This window comes from Vidua chalybeata, chromosome 2 (assembly GCF_026979565.1).
Source record: "Vidua chalybeata isolate OUT-0048 chromosome 2, bVidCha1 merged haplotype, whole genome shotgun sequence".
NCBI classification, from domain to species: Eukaryota; Metazoa; Chordata; class Aves; order Passeriformes; family Viduidae; genus Vidua; species Vidua chalybeata.
In genome coordinates this window covers 72,748,087-72,767,268 of record NC_071531.1, presented here as the reverse complement: position 1 = coordinate 72,767,268, position 19,182 = coordinate 72,748,087, and the positions used below count along the sequence as shown (strand labels likewise).

General features: G+C 52.8%; 1 protein-coding gene across 5 annotated transcripts; it reads left to right on the top strand.

Moving 5' to 3' along the window:
• Positions 1-1,438: 1,438 nt before the first annotated feature.
• Positions 1,439-15,204, top strand: PIANP (PILR alpha associated neural protein). 5 transcript variants are annotated; one of them, XM_053935893.1, is made up of 7 exons: positions 1,439-1,981; positions 2,880-3,038; positions 9,345-9,413; positions 9,550-10,139; positions 10,287-10,368; positions 10,604-10,831; positions 10,968-15,204. In XM_053935893.1, the coding sequence occupies exons 3-7, from the start codon at positions 9,397-9,399 to the stop codon at positions 10,987-10,989; spliced, it is 939 nt and encodes a 312-aa protein (XP_053791868.1). In that variant the 5' UTR covers positions 1,439-1,981; positions 2,880-3,038; positions 9,345-9,396; the 3' UTR covers positions 10,990-15,204. The 5 variants fall into 5 exon arrangements, with proteins under 5 accessions (XP_053791868.1, XP_053791869.1, XP_053791867.1 ...); XM_053935894.1 differs by lacking the exon at positions 1,439-1,981 and adding an exon at positions 2,495-2,559 and having other exon boundaries at positions 9,553-10,139; XM_053935892.1 differs by lacking the exon at positions 1,439-1,981 and adding an exon at positions 2,495-2,559.
• Positions 15,205-19,182: the final 3,978 nt, after the last annotated feature.

Sequence of the window (19,182 nt, the reverse complement as noted above, 5' to 3'; positions counted from 1 at the left end):
GCTCTTTGTTATATTTCTAATATATTTCTAAAATAACACAGCTTTCCCACCATTTTCTGCTTAATTTTTTTGGCCTGCTGCATGGACTGCTTTGACCTGTGGGGCTTTGCCCAGCAGCATGGCCATAGGCTCTGTTCCAGCACAGGCATTGGAAGCATCTCTTTCCTCTGTCAGGCTGCTGGTTTTCATACAATTTGTTGGAGCTTATTTACCTTTTAAAATCTGGTCATTTTGTCAAATCCATGGCAACTAACAGACAGACAGATAGACAGGATTCTGCAGGTAGCAAGGCAACAACATGGGTCTCTCTTCCCTTAGGAAACAACAGTAAAACCAGCAGCAGAGGCCTGCCTGGGCTCAGGACTCCTGGTGTAAATGATCTGTACGTGATCATTGCCAGACAAAAATAAAAGCTAGTAACACCTGATTCCATCTCTCCCCTCAAATTTCCATGTAATTTTACATTAGCTTTCCTTTGAAAAGGAAACCAAACAAGCCATTCCATTTATATCACATAAGAGTGAGGTACAAGTGACATCAACCCTTAAGCTCTCTATTCCCATCACCTCGACAGCTTTCCTGACTCCCCCCACCACATCTACCAAGGTTTCCTTGGTCCCTACAAAATCCTGCTCTTTGTCTTCTCTCATATTTTTGACTCGTTTTGGTGCCTTCTATAATTTTACTCTTCAGGGGGATTTTCAGTGTTTGCGTCATTTGGATTTTCACCCTTTAGCTGACCTTTCCCTGGTTGAAATTTCTCCTGTTTTGTGCTTCCCAATTATACTAAACACATTCGTCAGGATTTGAAAAGGTCAGAGACAGCCTGTGTGCCTGATGTAGCCCCTTCCAGAGCTTTCTACCCTCTGCTACTTCCATGTGAGAAAGCAGGGGAAGAAACACAGAGAACAAGACAAGCTGAACGCTGACTTGCGCTGCTCCACCATGTCTGCACAGGGAGTTTCTTGGGATGAGAGTGTGAGGGATCACTGAGCAAGGTTTGTGCAGATGATTTGTACAAGTCCTCTGAGAGCTAGAGATGAGAAGGCTGGAGTGTGACAGGAGCCTGGATAATCTCTGAATAAAGCCCCATGTACATGAAAGGGACAAAAGCCGGGGGGGGTTGGCGTGTGCATGCCTGGTGACACACAGTGCTGCAGCATCCGACACAAACCTCGGCCGTGACACCACTGCCCGCAGTGCCCTCCTCCCACACCACGACTTCCTGGTAACAATAGGCCTTAACACAACCCCATCCCCGTGCTGATCCTCCAAACACACAATGACATCACTCCCAAACACGTGAAAAACCTGTTGACTCTCCTAAACATGCTCACAAATTCACACACAAGACTCAAATATCCTGGCATGGGAAAGCTTAGAGCAGCCTGGTTTATTGGCACAGGAGCTCACAGGAAGCCTAGTGAAGAACAGACTCAGACCCTTCAGATATCTGTCCAAAGTTGGCACAACCTGTTCTGGCCATCCTGCCGTGCTCAGGCTTGGTACTTTGTGTCCATTTGTCACCTGCTTCCATCCCTCATGCAGTGGCAGGTTGCTTTACAGCTCAGTGCTGTCTCTACGATTTCTTTCTGGTATTTTTTTTTTCCCAGGGTCAGTCACAGCGTTTCCTCATCGCTTTATGATGAAAAGTTTGATTGTTTTTGAGGATCTGAGGAAATTACTGTCTTGCTTCCTCATATTTCAGGCCCTGGAATGGAAACTGTCTCTCTGTCATTGACTTTCTTCTCTCGCCCGTTGGTTGCTCAGCTGCTCCCTTCTGATTTGGTCTGTGCTTTCTGTTTGGTTCTTGATGGTGGAGGGAGATGTTCCCTGTGAAATACTCGGCCCCTCAAAGGCACATCAGCTTCTTTCTTTAATTTTGCTGTCACATCCCTACCATTTCCAGACGCATCCTATCGATCCCTGGCAGAAACGCACTTGGGGACACGCTCAAAAGACCTGGGTGATCCCTCAACGGGTAAAACACACTTTGGAAGGATCCCCCTCCTCCCCCCCCTTCTTCCCCAGCGCTCCTACCTCACCCGTGTGTCCCAGGGGCTCTGCTCGTGAGGCTCGACCGAACCCCGCCGCCTGCCCCGCCGGGGGCGCGCCTCGCCGGGGCCACCCGGCCCTCTGCCGCCCCCCCGCCCGGTTCCGCGGCGGCCACGGGGGCCCGGGGGCCCGAAGCCCGGGGATGATGGATGCGGGGACGGGGGACCTGGGGCGGGACCGAGGGGTGGCATCTCCCCGAGGGCGCTGCTGCGGGGCGGAAAGGCGAGGGGCGGCGGGGATGAGCCCCGGGAGGCGGCCCGGGGGAGGGGGATCCCGGGGGGCCTCCGCCCCCAAGGACGGACCGGTCCGGGGGTGGCATTCGCCGGAGCGAGCTGGAGCGACGGGTCCCTTGGAGACACCTCTCTCCATGGCAACCTAATCGCTTCCTGTGAAGATCCCGAAATAACCGACGAGACGGGGGAGCGGAGCCGAGCGGAGCGGAGCGGAGCCGGGCCGAGCCGAGCCGAGCCGTGCGGGCAGCGGCGGGGAGGCGGCGGGGGGCAGGTCCGGCGGGCGCGGGGCTGCGGGAGCGCGGCGCGGGCGGGCAGGGAGCGGGAGGAGCCTTCGCGCCCGGCCGCCGGGGCAGGGGGCTCCGGGCCGGGGGGACGCTCTGCCCCCGCCCGGCCGCTGCCCTCGCCCGGCCGCCCCGGCGCCCCCCGCGGGCTGCTGCGGGGGCCACGGTGCCGGGCGCGCCCGTGCCAGCAGCCATGGGGTTAACGGGAGGCAGCGAGCGAGAGAGACAGAGACAGAGAGAGAGAAAGAGGGGCTGGACCAGTCCTCGGCAGCTGTTTATTTCAAGGCATCTCTCGCTCCCTCTCCCTCAGCCAAAGCTCAGCCTCAGCAAACCTTCCTCCTCCTCCTCTTCCTCCTCCTCCTCCTCTCCTTCCTTCGTCCTGGCCATGAGAAGCACGGGCAGCAGCAGCTGTGCTCCCCCAGCCCTGTGCTCCGCCGCCCCGGCTGCGCCCCACTCGTCTCCCCGCAAGGTAAGTTCATCCTCTCGGCACGGGCTTGGGGGACAGAGTGGGGACGGGGCTGCAGGGGCGGGCGGGAGTGGGGTTGCATGCCCGTCTCCAAGTCATCTCTCCCCGTCTCCTTCCCTGTGTCCTTTCTCCCCTTCTTCTTTTCCCTTTTCCGATCTAGGTGCTCTGTCTCCTTCCAGCCGGCTGTCTCCTTCCTCCCCCCTCCTTTTCCTCCTCTTTTAGTCGGGGGCAGGGGATGCCTGAGGTGCCGGGAGGGAGGGGGCACAGCCGAGGGATCGCTGCCTCTTACCCTCCAGCTCCGGGCTCCATCACAGACCTGTTGTGCTGGAGCACTGGAGCCTGCGCTGAGGAAGGCGACTTCAGCCAAATTGGCGCAGCTGGAGAAAGGAAACAGAGGGGCCAATCCCACCTCCTGCCTGGCCAAGGGTGCACCATGCAAGAGAGAGCAATTCAGATGTGGAGACTCAGCACTTGAAGCACTTGGATGCCCGGGAACAGTAGGAAACTGGGAGGCAGAAGATTGTCAGACTCATGACATGTATTGCAGGCAGGCACTAGATGGCAGGGGATCGGCATCCTAGAGTGCTGCTTGGAATGGGGCCACACTCACAGTTCCCAAATGCAGGGAGACTTAAGCTGAGAGGACCATTGATGGGCTTCACATGCCCATTCCCTTGCTATGAAAACATCCAAATGCAGCATCACCCTTCCAGCCCTGCATTCTGCCCCAGCTTAGGATTGCCATACCCAGTCCGTAAGTGCTCACCCTGGCAGCCTGGCACGGGAATTCCTATTGGCAAGTCACTGAATGCTGCAGGACCTGCACTGACTCAGGGCGAGCAGTGTCAGCCCCTCCGGGATCCTGCTGGATCCTCCTGGGTGCTGCCACCAACCCTCTCAGCCTCAGACATCAGGTAGAGCAGCCTGATGTGAGCCACTGCATCCCAACTGCCAGCCCCCAAATTCAGCCAGCTCTAGGAGGTGCTGCCCCCAGCCCCATACATAGCAGGAACTCTTTCCCTGGATGGGCTTGGCATCTCCACCCCACGGTACCAGCATTAGGATTCACAGTCCCAGCTGCCAAAACTCCTTCAAGTGCAGCAGAATTGTCTCCCTGGGTCATCTGCTCTAGGATTCCTCTCTTTCCCTGTCCCCACCCAGCCAAATACAGCAGGGCATATACACAACCCCTTTTCACCAACATCGGGGTTCATGCTTCCTGCTGCCAAACCAGTAATGACTGCATCTCTGCCTCTTGGACCATGAACTCCAGGGTGTTCATGGCCGCTGAGAAAAATACAGGTGTGGTGTGTCCAGGGCATCACACAGTGTCGGGGGGGGTCTCACTGCCAGTGCCTCAACTCGCTCTGCTCAGTGCTTGGAGATAGCTGCTAGGTTCTGTGGTCCCAGATCACAGTCTCGTACAGTAGCTGTCACCACAGCCCTTAGTGCTGGCTGGGAGATTAAAAAATGACAGCCAACCTAGCATTCCTTCTCTGTAAGGAGGGCTGGGTCCTCCTCAGCTTTGTTTTGATTTTTTCATCACTATTTCAAGTGGAATCGTTGCAGTGGGGGAGCTGGCGAAGCAAGGATTTGCATGAAGCTCTTGGTGCTGCGGGGTTGCTAATGGTGAGCGTTATTTCAGCCAGCAGTAAGTTTCATAATCTTGGCCCAGCTCTTGTGAATGTTCCATTTTTCAGGGTCATTAGCCTCTTTACCCTTCTTCCATCCCTTCCCCCTCTCCCCAAACTGGTTGGCAATTTCATTGTTCCAGTGGAATATATCCGTCATGTGAGGTCATCGCTGCATAAGGAGAGGTGATTGATTGCTTAGGTCACTGGGGCCTGTCCCATGCTGAGCTTGAATGCTGGTTTGGAGACCTTGAACCGGACTCTGCACTCAAAGGCAAGGCGATGTGGGGTGCAGAGGGGCACGGTGATGCATTCCCGGCAGCTTGAGTCGCCGAGCAAACAGACTGCTGCATTCTGAACTAGCTGGAGCACTCTGAGAGCAGACAGCTTCATTCCTAGAGGCACAGTATCACAGCAGTCAAGCTCTAGATGTTACAAAAATACAGATCATCATCTACCGGCTGAGCCAGACAGAATAGGGTGCAACTCTTTTCCCATCCCCGGATGGAAAGAGCCTCTACCCGCTCCTCACTAACGCGGCTTGTGTGCGCTTGGCTTCATCCAACTGCTCTCCAGTCAGAGCTGATCTCGGCTAGGCATTGAGAAAGCTGTGAGATTCTCAGATTTTAAGGCCAGAGGGACCATTTTGATCATTGAGACTGACCTACAGCAGAGCACAGGCCAGAGAATTTCACCAATTTAATTTCCTGCGCCAAATCCATAACTTCTGATTGAACTGTAGCACGTCTTTTAGGAATACAGCCAGCCAAAGGCTGCAGGCAGTAGGGAACACACCACCTGCCTAGGTGAATTGTGCTGGTGTGTGACCCTCTTTATTAATAGTATTGTTCCTCATTTGAATTTGTCAAACTTCAGCATTTTGTAACAGAAGGTTACAGATTGCACTTGATGTGAGGGAGCTACAGCACACGGCTGGCACCTTGGTTCTTTTATTCCTGCCGTGCCTTTTTTATTTGGATAGGATTTCTCTATTGCAGTAAGGTATACAAGAATCCTGAACACTGAGAAGGAGTAAGCGAATCCTAGGGCTTTCCTGGGGCACAGTAGTGTCTGAACTCCAGAGCTCAGGGTGTCACATTCAGGGTTTATTCAGAGCTCCCTGCTCTGAGCAGGAGTGCAGCAGGCTCTGCTCGTAGCCGTTAGGTAGGACGTAAATTCCCAGCCCCCCTTGGTGAACTGCTGTGTATGCTTTGGAGCACGGCTACTGAGATCTGCTCTCTCATGTCCCAGCAGCAGCAGGTCCATGCCGCAGGAGACTTACAAAGAGGGAGGAAGCACAGATGGGTGTGGGGAACAGCAGCAGGATTCATGCTTCCATCCTGCAAATGCATGAGAGCAGCCCCTAACATATTAGCCCCAGTCTGGATTGATGGTGGGGTCCATATGCAGCAGCAAAGAACAGTGTAATTCTTACTCACTGCTTTCAAGCACCAAGATTCACAAACTGAGCTCAATGAAGTGCCCCGGGGAAATAGCTTTGTCATTCACACTCTGTCATCTGTGCATCACAGGACCAGAACGCTGAGATGAAGGCTCTGTAGCTAGAGTGAAAGTATACAGGTTTCCTGTTCTGACTCTGGGAGTAGCCCTGTCCAGTTTTATTGCCATTAGACCTGGGAAACACATATGAAAGCAAGAGCCCTGCCATGAGGTACTGGTGCAGAAATCAAATCTCTCTGCTCTGGCACACAAAGGCTTCTTGAATGGTATAAGGTGGGATTTATACTCCCAGCTAGTGAGAGCATAGGCATCCCCATCTCTGCTCTGAAGGTCTACCAGTTTATTCAGGATCCACACTGGGAGCTGCATCCAGAGCTGAACGAAGGGCATGTGTTACTCTTGCCCGCCAACACAGCAGGGTTGGTGCCTAGGACACAATTCTGCTGCCAGTGGCTGACCGCAGAGTGCCCCAGACATGCTTTGTCTGCTGTTTAGTCAATAATCCACAGGGACATCCATGCTCCATTTCGAATTTAAACACTCCAAGCACGCTGGAATCCAGCCTGCACTGCCTGGTATTTTCACCTGAAGCCTTCCTTTGCTCCCACACCCTCCATGCCATGGGAGACACCTCTGTCCTGCTCCCAGCTCCTCCACGGTCAGTCCTGGGTGTGCCAGTACAGGACACACGCTTAGTCTTTGGCCATGATCTCATTAGCAAACCAGAACATGTGGATGGAGACCAACCAACTTTGCATCATTCCTGCACTCATCTGGAGCCACCTTTGGGGTGGGGGTATTGGGAATCACCAGCTGTTCACTCTAGGCAGCAGAACCCATGCACAGCAGTGTCTCCAGTCTGAGGCTTGGACCCCATGTATGGGCTGTCCCCTCCTCAGCATCATGTGCACATGAGGCGGTCAGTGCTGGGGCTCACCCCTCCTCAGCTCATTCCACACATTTTCTGCTCCATAGGGCTGAAATTTAGAGAACTGTGTGTGAAAGGCATCCAGGATTTGGCTATGTAGGGTATCTTATTCCCAGGTTTTCAACCCTGGAAGTCCATAGACTGGGGTGTCATTGCTGGAGCTCACAATCTCAGCTTAGAAGAACAGTGTTGTCTCCATTATGAGATCTCCCAACAAATGAGGAGAGGAGGAGAGCGCAGCGACCCCAGCATTCCTACCCGCAGGCACATTTCTGAGGGTAGAGCCATCGCTGTTAGGAGGAGTGCTAGAGGTTACATGTGCACCACTACTGTGCCATACTTCCCTGCGGGACTGGCACTGAGGTCTGCCTGCACTTGGAGAAGGTCACCCCTGCTGGGATGGCACTGTCCAGCCCCACATCTCCTGCTTCCCGATGCAAAACAGCCCCCTGCCCCTGAAGACTTGAGCTGTGCCAAAAGCAGAGCAGCCTCTTCATCCCAGGAAACTGCTGTCCCGTGGTGAGTCCCAGGCGTAGTCCCAGGCACTCCAGGCCACCTTGAAATTTCTCCTGCAACTTGTGTGCCCTCCAGCCTGGGGATTCACACAAGGAGGTCCTCCATGCTTGGGATTCCCTCCCTTTCAAAGTCCAAAATAAATTCTGTCATGGATTTCTGTTGCCAGACATGATCTTCCGCGGCATCGTGATCATAATCCAGATGGCCAAGATCTCGCCAGTATCTGGGTTCAGAAGAAATTTGCTCCATTCTGCTGCCTCTCTGCAGAGCTGCATTTTAATACTGAGTCCCCTCCAAGGCTTAGAGGTTCAGGAGCAAAGAACAAAGAAATGCTTAGAATAGCTGCTCTTTTCTCCTCATCTTCATCTCAGGATCCCTCCAGAGACTGATCTTGCCCCGGAGGGAGGGGCAGGGCACATTAGCCAACAATTCTTTTTTTTTTTTTTTTCTGTGAACTTTGTTTAAATATTTAACAGAAGGAAACTAAAAATATCCCCGGTTAATGCAGCAGGAGCTAGACAGCTACTTAGACTTGGGTGCCCTTCCTCGTGCCCCCTCTTCTCAGGTGTACATCACATCAAGCCCCGGCCTTTTCCCTCTGGAAGAGGAAGCCTCTCACGCAGAAGGGGCTGCAGTTTTTGTTCAGGGCATGGGGTGAGCAGGGGCGGATGGCAGTAACCCCTTGGAAGCTGGGAGGTGCAGCACAGCTGGCTCAGGGCTGGAGGGGCAGGGTTGGCCTCTGCATTGACTCCCTCAGGCAAGCATTCCTGTTTCTCCATCCCGGCAGCCACAGGAGGGCATGACCGTGGGTTGTCGGCATTCATACTTTCCCCTTCATGATGAAGGAGCAGGCTGAACATCTCGCATGATTTTTTTTTTTGTCCTGTGCGTGCGGTTGCGGAGAGGATCCGGGGTCAGGCGCACAAGAGCTCACCGGGGAAGGGCTGGCACGGCGCTGTGCCCAGCCAAGGGAAAGGGGTGGGCAGCAGGAAGGGCAGCCGGGCTGCCACCGGGCTGATGCTGGACGGTGCTGAGCATCCAGGGCAGAAATCTGGTTGAGAGGACCTGACCTCACTCCGTGCTTTTGTTGCTCAGCCATGGGAGGTGGGAGAGAAAAGGGAGGACTACAGGAGAAAGGGAGGGATGGGACAGTGCAGAGGACATTAAGACAAGGAGTGTGGGAAGGTAATTTCATGTTAGCTAAGAGGAAAGTAAATACTAAATATTTGATAGGCATATTTTTTCTCTTAAATTCTTTAGTGAGGCTGGACTTTTTCTCGCTGATTCACTCTTTCTCAGTTGTCTTGGTTTATCACTCTCATGCTTCCCCTCTCGCTCCCTCACTCTGGCACACAATGAAGAGGCTCTTTTTTAATAAATGGATTACACACTCCACACTATAAATAAACACAGGAATTAAGATTCCAACTTGTTCCAGTGATAAGCAAACAAAGATGTTGAATCCCCCTCTCGGCCCTAAGACAGGAGAGTCCCTGGGGAAGCTGTGCATGTGCCTGGGCACGTGTGCTCCAGAGATCGCTCCTTGCTTTTGTGAGCATATGCTAACGCATGTGTTTCTGGGTGGACTTGGCATGGGGATGGGGACAATGCACCTCCGTGCATGGGGGGCATGGGAGCAGGAGAGGGTGCACGTGTGTGTGCATGGACTCCCCTTATCCTGCCAGCCGGGGCCGGGAGCTCACACTGCCTGCAAGGAGAGAGCCGTCACCACTGTGTGAGGGGACACTGACACCCCTCCCTTTTGGTTCCCAGTGAAGAAGATGAGACAAGATCCTGACTGAGCAAAGACACTGTTGCATCTGAGATGGAGCCCAGTGCCTGGTAGGTTCACAGCTTCCCACACTGGCAGGTGAGGCGGGAAGAAAACAGGAGTGTGGGTGGTGGGCTGCTCCCGGCTGCTTGGCCTCTCAAAGGAGGAACGTTTAGATCAGGCTCTCTTCTTCCCCCTACCCCACAGCAGGATGCCTCCACTCCTCTCCCGCATCTACTCCCTGCAGCTGTGGCATCTCCTCCTCGTAGTCTTGGCCGTCCCTCCTCCTGGCACATGGTCTCTTCGCTCTCGGGGCCTGGCAGCCCCACGGCCTCTTTGCACCCGCCGGAGCACCTCGGCCCCACGGTCCATTTGCATCTGGGAAAGGACCTCACAGCCAGAGCGGGATTCCCGCTCGGATTCCCGCTTGGATTCCCGCTCGGCCGTGCCGCGCCAGCGTGCCCTGCCGGCACGGGGAGCAGAGCTGCGGCACGTGGTGCGGCTGAGGCGCCAGGCCGCGGGGGCCCGGCCCGCCACGCCCTCGGGGTTCGAGGACGGCATGCCCTCCTCCCAGTACCCCTGGGCTATCGTGTGGGGCCCCACGGTGTCGGATGAGGATGGAGGGGACACAAACTCAGCCAACCCAGGCTTCCCACCGCTGGGATACACCTTTGTCTCGCCGCACGGGATGGCGACGGCGCAGCCCAACTCCCACTCGCTTCTGCACAACGCGGGGCTCAACCTGCGCGAGACCCCAGCCACCCTGCGGCCCTTCTTGTTCGGGCCCCGGGGGGAAGGTAAATCTGCACTCTGCCTCTTTCACACCCCGGTCCCCTGCAGGAGCAGCTCCTTCTGCAAAACTCATCAGGGACATCCCCTTGCCCTGCTGCTCTCTGGGGACTGGAGGGAGTGGCCATCACAAGCCCCATTCCTCTGTCTCGCAGGTGTGGACCCCCAGCTGTACGTCACCATCACCATCTCCATAATCATTGTCCTGGTTGCCACTGGAATCATATTCAAGTTTTGGTGAGTGGGGTTTGGGCCAATGGAGGCTCTCACTGGGCCGGTGTCTACAGGAAGACTGTGAGCTTGGGACTCATTTGTCCCAGGGGTGCAGATCTGGTGCTGCAATCCCTTGCAAGGTTTGGCACTCGGCTACACTGGGCTCTGTTGCTGAGTGTAGCGGGGTCCATCCCACAAACCTCTCTGTCATCAAGGGCTGGAGCTTGTCTCTTTACCTCACCCCTTGTTCTCTCCAAAGCTGGGACCGAAATCAGAAACGCCGGCGTCACTCGGGGCAGCAGAGCGGTGGGAGGCAGCAAGAGAGCCAGCAGCCCCTCACAGACCTCTCCCCCACCACCGTCAGCATCCTGGGGCCCTACGGCGACCCCCTGACTCCCACACCTGAGGCGGAGGGGTCCAGGCAGGGCCAGGAGGGTGCAGAGAAACTGGGTGGCCATGGGAAGAATGCAGCGTTCCAGCTTAACCGGTGAGTGGCCAGTGAGCTGGGGCAGGAGGGGCTGGCAGGGGACAGGGGGACAGGCACGCTGAGACAGGGCAAAGTTGGCTAGCGGGAGTGGGGGGGTGTAAACACTAATTAATTTCCAATTCCCTCTTTCCCCCAGAATCCCACTGGTGAACCTGTGACGATCCCGGGAGAGGCTGAGCTGGCTCCCCCACCTTCCTGTCACCGCTGGCAAGCGCGGACTCTCCCCGCCTCTGCTACCCCAGAAAAAAAAAACAACCTCCTTGTGCCATGGCCCACCACCACCTTTATTAACTAACCCCACTGGGATGTGCCTGGGCAAATGGACGAGCTGGGCCTCCTTAGCCTCCTGCTGGGGGAAGGTTGGGGACCTGCCCTGCCCACGCAGGACAGGGTGACAAGAGAGCAGAATGGTGGGAGGGAAGACAGCTGGTGGTGGTGTGAAATCTTGACCTCCCCAGCCCCTGTTCTAGCATCTGTGCGCAGACACACTTGGATCTCCATGACTCTCTCACCAGTGCATGCCTGACATCGGGGGTAGGCAAGGTGGAAAGGCGTACCCCTGTCCCCGTGGGCCCTCACCCTCTGTGTGTCCCTCCCCATGTCGTGTGCTTTGCAGTGAACGTCTGGAGTTCAGTGGCTGCAGGATTGCCGGCCAGGTAACTTGGATGGTGGCAACTTCGTCTGTTCCTGAGACCTTGGCCTTCCTGAGAGTCCCAAGGAGGGGTGAAGCTTGGGCAGAAAAGGCTCACAGAGCACCTGGGCCCTCTCAACAACCCATTTCCTTGAAAGAAACATTATCTTCCCCCTAGATGGAAGATATTCACATCTTTCCAGTTTCTTTCTGCCTAACACTCCTTTGGGCTTTTTTCTCTTCAGCTTGTATCTTTTTTCCTCTCTCCGTCCACAGTCTTTTCCCCTCAGTTCCCACCCCCATGCCACGTCTCTTGCCAGTTAAAGTTGGAAATTATTCCTTTAGCTTTCCAAATGTTTTGATCTTTGAAAGACTCCTTGATGTCCCTCTCCACCCCTTTGGCCTCCTTCAGCAAGGTTTTTCTGAATAACACCAGTCTAGGATGACACTTTCCAGAAAATCCGAGGTGAAGCCCTCTGCTCACCGTGTTATTTAGCAAGTCTCCTGTACACAGCTAAAGTGTGGAATGCAGATATTGCTGGGCATGAGGAACTTGAATTTTTCTGGGCTCAGGAAGAGATTTGCTTTCAGATACTCCTGGCACAGGCACCAAGGCAGCAAACAGGACTCTGTGCCTGGGATGACCAAGAGCAGTTTAGAGTTTATCTTGGGAACACTGGAGGGGTTGCCATGTACTGCTGGTAGGTCTCTCCTGGAGGGCAAGGTGACTGGTAAGCCACAAGGCAGTGCTCACCAAGGGCATGAGAGAGGGGTATCTGGGCTCCCAGGTGATGCTTCATTCAGTTCCACAGCTGATTAGAAACCGAAAGCAATGGCACATGTAATCTATCCAAACTGGTTGCCTGCACATGTTATATGTGGTGGTCTGTGGGGCTGGCAGCCACACTGTCACTTACCTGTGTGAGCAAGATCCATGCATCTCCACCTCTTCCTAGGCATGGACCCATGGGTGTCACTTTAAGGACATATGAGATGGCAAATTTCAGCTTAATGACAATAGTTCCTCTTAGCTTTTATGGACAACTTCAAATTAATTAAAACCCCACACCGACTACCACTGAGGTGAAAAATGCACATTTAGTTGCCCCTACAGTGTACAAACACCTTTAGCTGCTGGACTGATATGGCCAGAGGCAGGAAAATCACCCACCATTTGAAGGCCCTAATGCACCGTACAAGGTCTCTTACAAAAGTCATCTTGGAGACAGGGATGCAGCCTTTCATCCTTTATCTCTGCATAAAAAGCCTGTTCTTTATAGGACAAAGCACAGGGAATTTCATAAAAGGCCTGGTTCTGCCCATTTACCCAGCTGAACCATTAGGTGTTCTTGGGTCCCATCTGACTCACTGTGAAGGGCATTTAAATCAGAGTGTAAATTACAATAAGCTTCCCAAAAACAGCAGAGATTTGGAGAAAATGACAGGTCAAATAAAATTACTGGCTTATTAAAAGCACAGAGTGGCTGAAAGATGTAGGTGGAAAAGGACTCTGGAGATCTCTAGTCTAAGCACAGGTTGATTCTGTGCTTACAGCAGGGGATATTAGCACTTTACCGTAGATCGATCTGTTACTGAGCCTGTTCTCATTCAGGATCCATGCAAGGCTTTGGTGGACATTTAAGCTGCAGATGGACATGGAAGGACCAGGTGGCAGTTCCTGCTCGCTGCCCCATTCATTGCTGCCCCTGTTCCCGCTCTCCCTGGCACATCTCTGCTGGGGAAGGACATCTGCAAGAGGCTGCACTGCTGCTTGCTGGCAATTTGCAATACCTTGAACTGGTTGAAGTAATCTTCCAGACCAGATTAATTAGATTGTTCTTTGATCAACAGCATTTGTTGAAACAAGGCCAAGGTTTAGACTCTTCCACTTAATTGGCTGTCCTTGGACTTTCTCTTTCCACATGCTGCATGGAGAGAAGGTTTGTAAGAAAGTGGCAGGGGACCACAGGAGGCATGGAGAAAACATTTTTCAACACTTGATGGGGCTTTTGTAAATTCTGCAAACAAATTAGATTTTGGTGGTTTGGGATTTTTTCCTCCCCCTTTTACATGTCTCTGGTTTTGGTAATAGTATCTCCAGGGAGAGAAACCTTTCATGGATACTGTGGTAAGGGGAAAGCAGGTGAAGCTGCGTAGAGAAAACTCTACAACAACAGAGGCTTGGGTATAATGAACATCTTTTCTAAGAACAATTTTCCTAGCCAAATACATTTTTTATGATAGTAATTCAATTTCTCACACAAAACAGGTTAGATACAGGGAAACAACTTCATTGTCCTACCCAAACATTCATTACTATGCTTTGTCCCTGGAACAAAACACTCAGAATACATGTGGACACACAAGCTTCTTCCAGTTAATAAATAATCTCACTGGATCTGTTTTCTCCATGACTGGAACCTTATAAACCATCTTCCCCTACACAGACTGGAGCCAGAGCATGCCTGAGGTCTTTACCCTGGCCCAGGGTAATATTTTGTCAGATGTGCACATGGATGGGTTGACAGCACCAGCCAGAGCAGAGGAGAGCACCTTCTTAATCACAGCCCATCAGGTTTCCCTGTCTTCTAGATGAATGGAGGAGAAAGATTTTTTTTTTTTTTTTCTTTCCATTAGAGAGAAAAGTGTGCAGGGAAACCAACTGGAAGTGTTTGTAATCTTGGGCTAATTCTGCCCAACATTTCTATGCTATTGAAAGGGAACATCCAAGTGGGCCGAGTGAGATGAAGTAACTGTGTCTCTGCTGAGCTCCTGGAGAGCCCTGGCTTTTTGAACACAAGGGTGGTCTCTCTGTGAGCACAGTGGAAGGGAGGGAAGTTCCTGCTTTGAAGCAGGAACTGGAGTTTCCTTCTCTTTACCCAAGAGAGTGGAATGACCCCAAGGCCAAATCCTGCTTGGGCTTTCCCATCTGGTTGGTTGCAATTAGTAGGCAGGGAGCAGGCCTCTGGTGTGTGTTTCCACACCACTCCTCCAGTCCAGTTTCCAGGGACTCACATCCTGCCAAGCATCCCAAAATTCAGAGAGGGCTATCTACCTCTTCCTCAATGGCACCTAAGTGCCCTTGCAAATCTGGTCCCTTCATTTCCCACTCCACTTCCCGATGAAGAAAAATGCTTGGAAAGGAGTGGTTTGTTCCTTTCCTGCAAGTTCTCAAACAGGACCACCTTGAGACTGTTCTGAATTAAACGGTTTTGGTTTTTCACGCTGACAAACCACATTTGTGGCACAGCCTTAGAGCTGAGACCTGCAGCACAAAAGTCCTGGGTCAAACTCCAGCTCCCCAGCTGCATCCCTTCTGTCCCACTGTAGTCCTGGCCCTACCTTGGCAGGACCATAGAGAGAGGTCCCGTCCCTTCACCAACTGCTGGCTCTCTACTCCTCTTTTCCTGTTGTTTTCCCTCTCCCACTGTTTTCCTTCTTCCCACTCTTGTCCTGTACCATGGTCTCCCTCCTGGTTCTCTCTCCCTTCCTATCGTTTCGCTTCCCTACTCCTCTCTTGTTCTCCCTTTGCCACTCGGTCTCGTTCTGCCACGGCTTCCATCCACCCCTCCAGCCTTCCTCCTGCTCCTCTGCTCAGTCTCGCTCTTCCCCCTCCCCTGCCCTTGTGCGCTGTGATATATATTTTTGTAGGATTTCTCTTCTCCTTGTGGTGAAATATTCAAATCTTGTGGGATGTTAGTTTCAACATTTTTAAATAAAACTTTGCAAAATATTGAAAGCAGACCTCTTGTGTCTGTGGAAGGTGCCACACAGGAAAAGTTAGGGTGGGATGAGAGGTGCACCCTGGACAGACCCCATCGGGATGGGGGCTCAGACTGCTGGCATCCCACATTCTCTTCTGGAGAGTAGAGGGGGCAATTTGGTCCTGTGTCCATCTTGCCTTGGTCTCTTTGCCAACTGAAGGGGCCCTTTGACCACCCTCGTGAATTTCCATGGGAGGTGGCGCCTGGTGGAGGAGGAGCCCTTCTTCACCCACTTCCCCACCCAAGCAGCTGTCCTGCCTCTGGAGCTGCTGCCTCCCAGGCATGCCCTGGGGCTGCTTGTCCTGCTGAGGGCCAGGGTGTCCGGGAGAGGTGACAGAAGCCGAGGGGAAGGGAGGGACATGCAACGCTGCAGGCGCAGAAGCCTCCCTCACTCTGTTCCCCGCGGCTGCCTCCGCAATTTCTATTTACAGCCCTGCTGCCTCCCCTCCTGGCCACAGTGCTGCTGCTGTTGCTGGTTTCCAGGGCTGCTCTGTAATTAAGCATCCTTGTCTCCTACAACTCCTCCACTTCGCAAGCCCAGCGGCAATCGGGGCTGGGGCTGCACCAGGCTTGATGGCCACTCCAAAGGGCTGCTCCCTGGCAGTGGCTGAAGACTGCTGGGGATCGGGATGGTTCCCAGCCCCTGCTCCCTCTGCCCTGTCTGAGTCCTTTGGGCATTGGGGGTGTCTCTGATCCTCTGCTTTACTCTTGGAGGAAGGAGCAGGCTACGCAGGCCAGACCTGGCCTTGGACTGGGGTTTCTGCCCACTGGAAGGACCCTTCCTGCTGCAGTGCCAGACTGCTCCACATGGCACCCTGTGCCCTAGACAGGATATCTGTGGGTTGGTGGTGGCCCCAGGCCCATAAGAGAGCAGACACACTCCTGTGGTGGCTGTCCCGGGGTACAGGCACACAAGAGACTGAGCAGTACCTCTTCTGCCCCTGTGCTGAGTGTGGGAGAGCAGAGACTTTCACTCTGTTGCTTTGGTGGAAGATCCTCTCCAGTCAACAGCTTTGGGGCTGGGAAAGCCAGAGAGACTTGACAGAGGTGGAGATAGGTTCTCATGGTGCTGGAATTACACTCATGTGCTCATTGGTGCAGTGAGATGTTTTGTACAAACCTCATCTGCTTCCAGTCCGAGCTTCAGCCCTTCCTGCTGACTTCTCTCTGTCATCAGATGCTTTTGCTCTGGTGCCCCCTCTGTGCAGGCTGGGGCTGCAGGCACTCAGCCAAACATACCCTTTTCCACCAGGACTCACTCTCTGACTCACAGGAGAAGCTCCACAAGCTGCCCCTTATTCTTCTGGCTTCCCAAAACACTGACTCCTTGGTCTAGTCCCCTCCCCTCCCATCACCACTCCCCACTACAGCACTCCTATCCACCTGTCCATGTTGACTTCCCACCCTTCCAGTCTGGTCCCAGCTCTGACTCTTTTTCCAGCATCTCCATTCCTTTCCTGTCTGCAGCCTTTCCTCCTTCCCTAGCATCTCCCCCACATCCTGTTCTCCAGCAGGGAGCTAGTACTGGGAGTTGCATTCTGAATGAGGATAGCAGAGATGGGAGGAATGAATGCAATCATTTAAATCAAAGAACAACATACAAAACCTGCACAGTGACTTCAAGACACATAAAAATCACTCTAATGAGTGGCCAAAAACCAAGTATGAGGTGTTGCTGACTGCTGTGATTTCCTGGGAAAGAGAGTAGTTCAGAAAAACATTTTGAAACCATCTCCAAAATCTGGGATTCCCTCCAGCTGAATGCCTTCTGTAACCTGCTATAAATTATCCCATTATGGGGGGAAAAAAATCAGGCAACTGTCAGCTGGAAAAGTCTGTATTGCAGGGATGTGGCAGCAACCAACAACACTTGCTTACCTCACCTGCTCAAGGACCTTCTCCAGAGTTGTGGCTGGAATTAGGACCCCATGTGCTCTGGCTCTGCCCTCCTCTCCAGGCCTGTACTGCTGGAAGTCATTCCTTAATGTTCCTTTGCACCTTGTGAGAGAGCCATCCCGACACTGTGTGGGCATGAGGGGAGTGGTGGGAAAACACCTGTGGAGCTGTGGGCATCCCTGTGCTCCTCGAAGAGGGTGTGGAGCAGGCATGGCAGCGTGGACAAGCTGTGCTAACTCAAGTGTGAGCCTTTGTGCAGGGGGAATGGAGAGCTTCAATCACAGGTAGCTCTGCACTCTACTAAAGGGACCTGGCTGTGTGGATGGCCATTTAATTAGGAGAAATGCACAACTTGAAACTGCCATAAAGAGTCGCCCTGAAACAAGCAACCTCTCATTTCAGCATCATGTAAAAGAGTTGAGTAGTTCCCTGGTTCATTCCTGCTTTGATCCTTAGAGGCAGAATTGAATCTTTATTGAGGGCTGCTGTGTCTCCGAGTGCACATTGCACTCAGTGAATAATAGGCCATTCAGTGACGCATTCCACATTGATCCAAAGCCCAGCTTTCTCTGGGAGTGACCAGAATGCACACAAAACCATCTTCAGCCTCAGATCAATCCTCACAAGGGATCTGGCAGGGAAGCAAATGCCAGTTCCTGCTCCAGGGCCCTGCCCTGCCTCTCTGTGGCTCTAGTTAGCGCTCCAGTGGCAGGAGAGCAGATGCTCTAGGGCAGCCAGTCTAGTTTGAAGCTCAGACTTTGTTGACAGCTGGACATACCACAAGGGTTCAACAAACAAGGAAGCAAACAAGCCTGGGGTGACTTGTTTTCTATCAGAGGAACATGGTGTGATGCCTACAGCATGCACTGGTCAAATCTGAGTTACAGCCTGGCCTAGCTAGGGAGCCAGTTGGTTTCCTTGTTAGTTTGTCTATGAAAGGATGCACCAGAATCACAGGCATCGTGATTGTCTCAGGTGCTCTCTAAGCCTTGGTAACTGACACAGATTGCAGAAGCTTTCTGAGCTCTTCCCAAACCAAGGGGCAATCAGTGGTGGGTGTCCTCTGCTAGTGTCAGGGGAGTCAATCTAGCCAGGTTAGGACACAGTTTTGCCTGAACGAGTTCATTAACCAAAACATGAATGCAGTGGTTAAATACCCCTACAGTGGAGGTTTGTGCTGGTCTTATTCAGACACATTTGGCAATACCAGGATGAGTTATCTAAGCCTAAATTGGTTTCTTTCCCATGCCTTTTTTCTCCTTTGGCAATTTTTTTCTTATGTGATTACACAAATCAACAAACATCACACAAATGAGATCCAACACTCTGTGTACCCTGCGTTGGCTGGATACACAGCAGGAACCCTAAGAGGTTCCTTTATAATGAGATTTCTCTTATATCCAGCATCAGGGCCTCCATGACAAAACTGAAGACCAAAAATACTGTCCTGGACAAATGTGGGTTTCCTGTATCTACTCACATTGGCCAGCTTACTTGTAGCTCCCTATGTAGTGCAGTAATTCTGAGTGCAGGACATGGGGAAGAGACAGATTTTCCCCTAGTACCTGCAAGTTAGAGGAGGGCTGGGACAAAAGAGTGACTGAGCATAACACTGCCTCTTCCAGGGTTTTGGTGACAGTTCTTTGTTCATACTCAGGCAGTCCTGCAGAGAGAAACAAATTGCCTAACTAAAATATAGAGAGCTGAGGCTGTCAAGCAAAGGCCTAAAGAGAGGTATGATGGAGCAGGAATATGAAGGAGGACAGGAAAAGGCAGGGTGAGGAGAGAGTGGGCAGAACCAGAAATTGTGGCTAGGATTAAATGATGGGGCTGTAAGGAGAAGTAGAGTCAAAGGCAGGGATCAGAATAGAAATTTAGAGCTAGGGGGCAGTGAAAGCACTGGGTAAATGAAGTCAAGGTGAGTGAAGCAGGGCTCTGGGAGCTCACAGGGACCAGGGTGCTGCCAACACTGAAGCCCCAGTTTAGCCTGAGCACTTACACAGCTCTACTTCCAGCTGTTTCAGGAGCAGCAGTTGAATCTTCCCCTGCCTCCTGGTGAG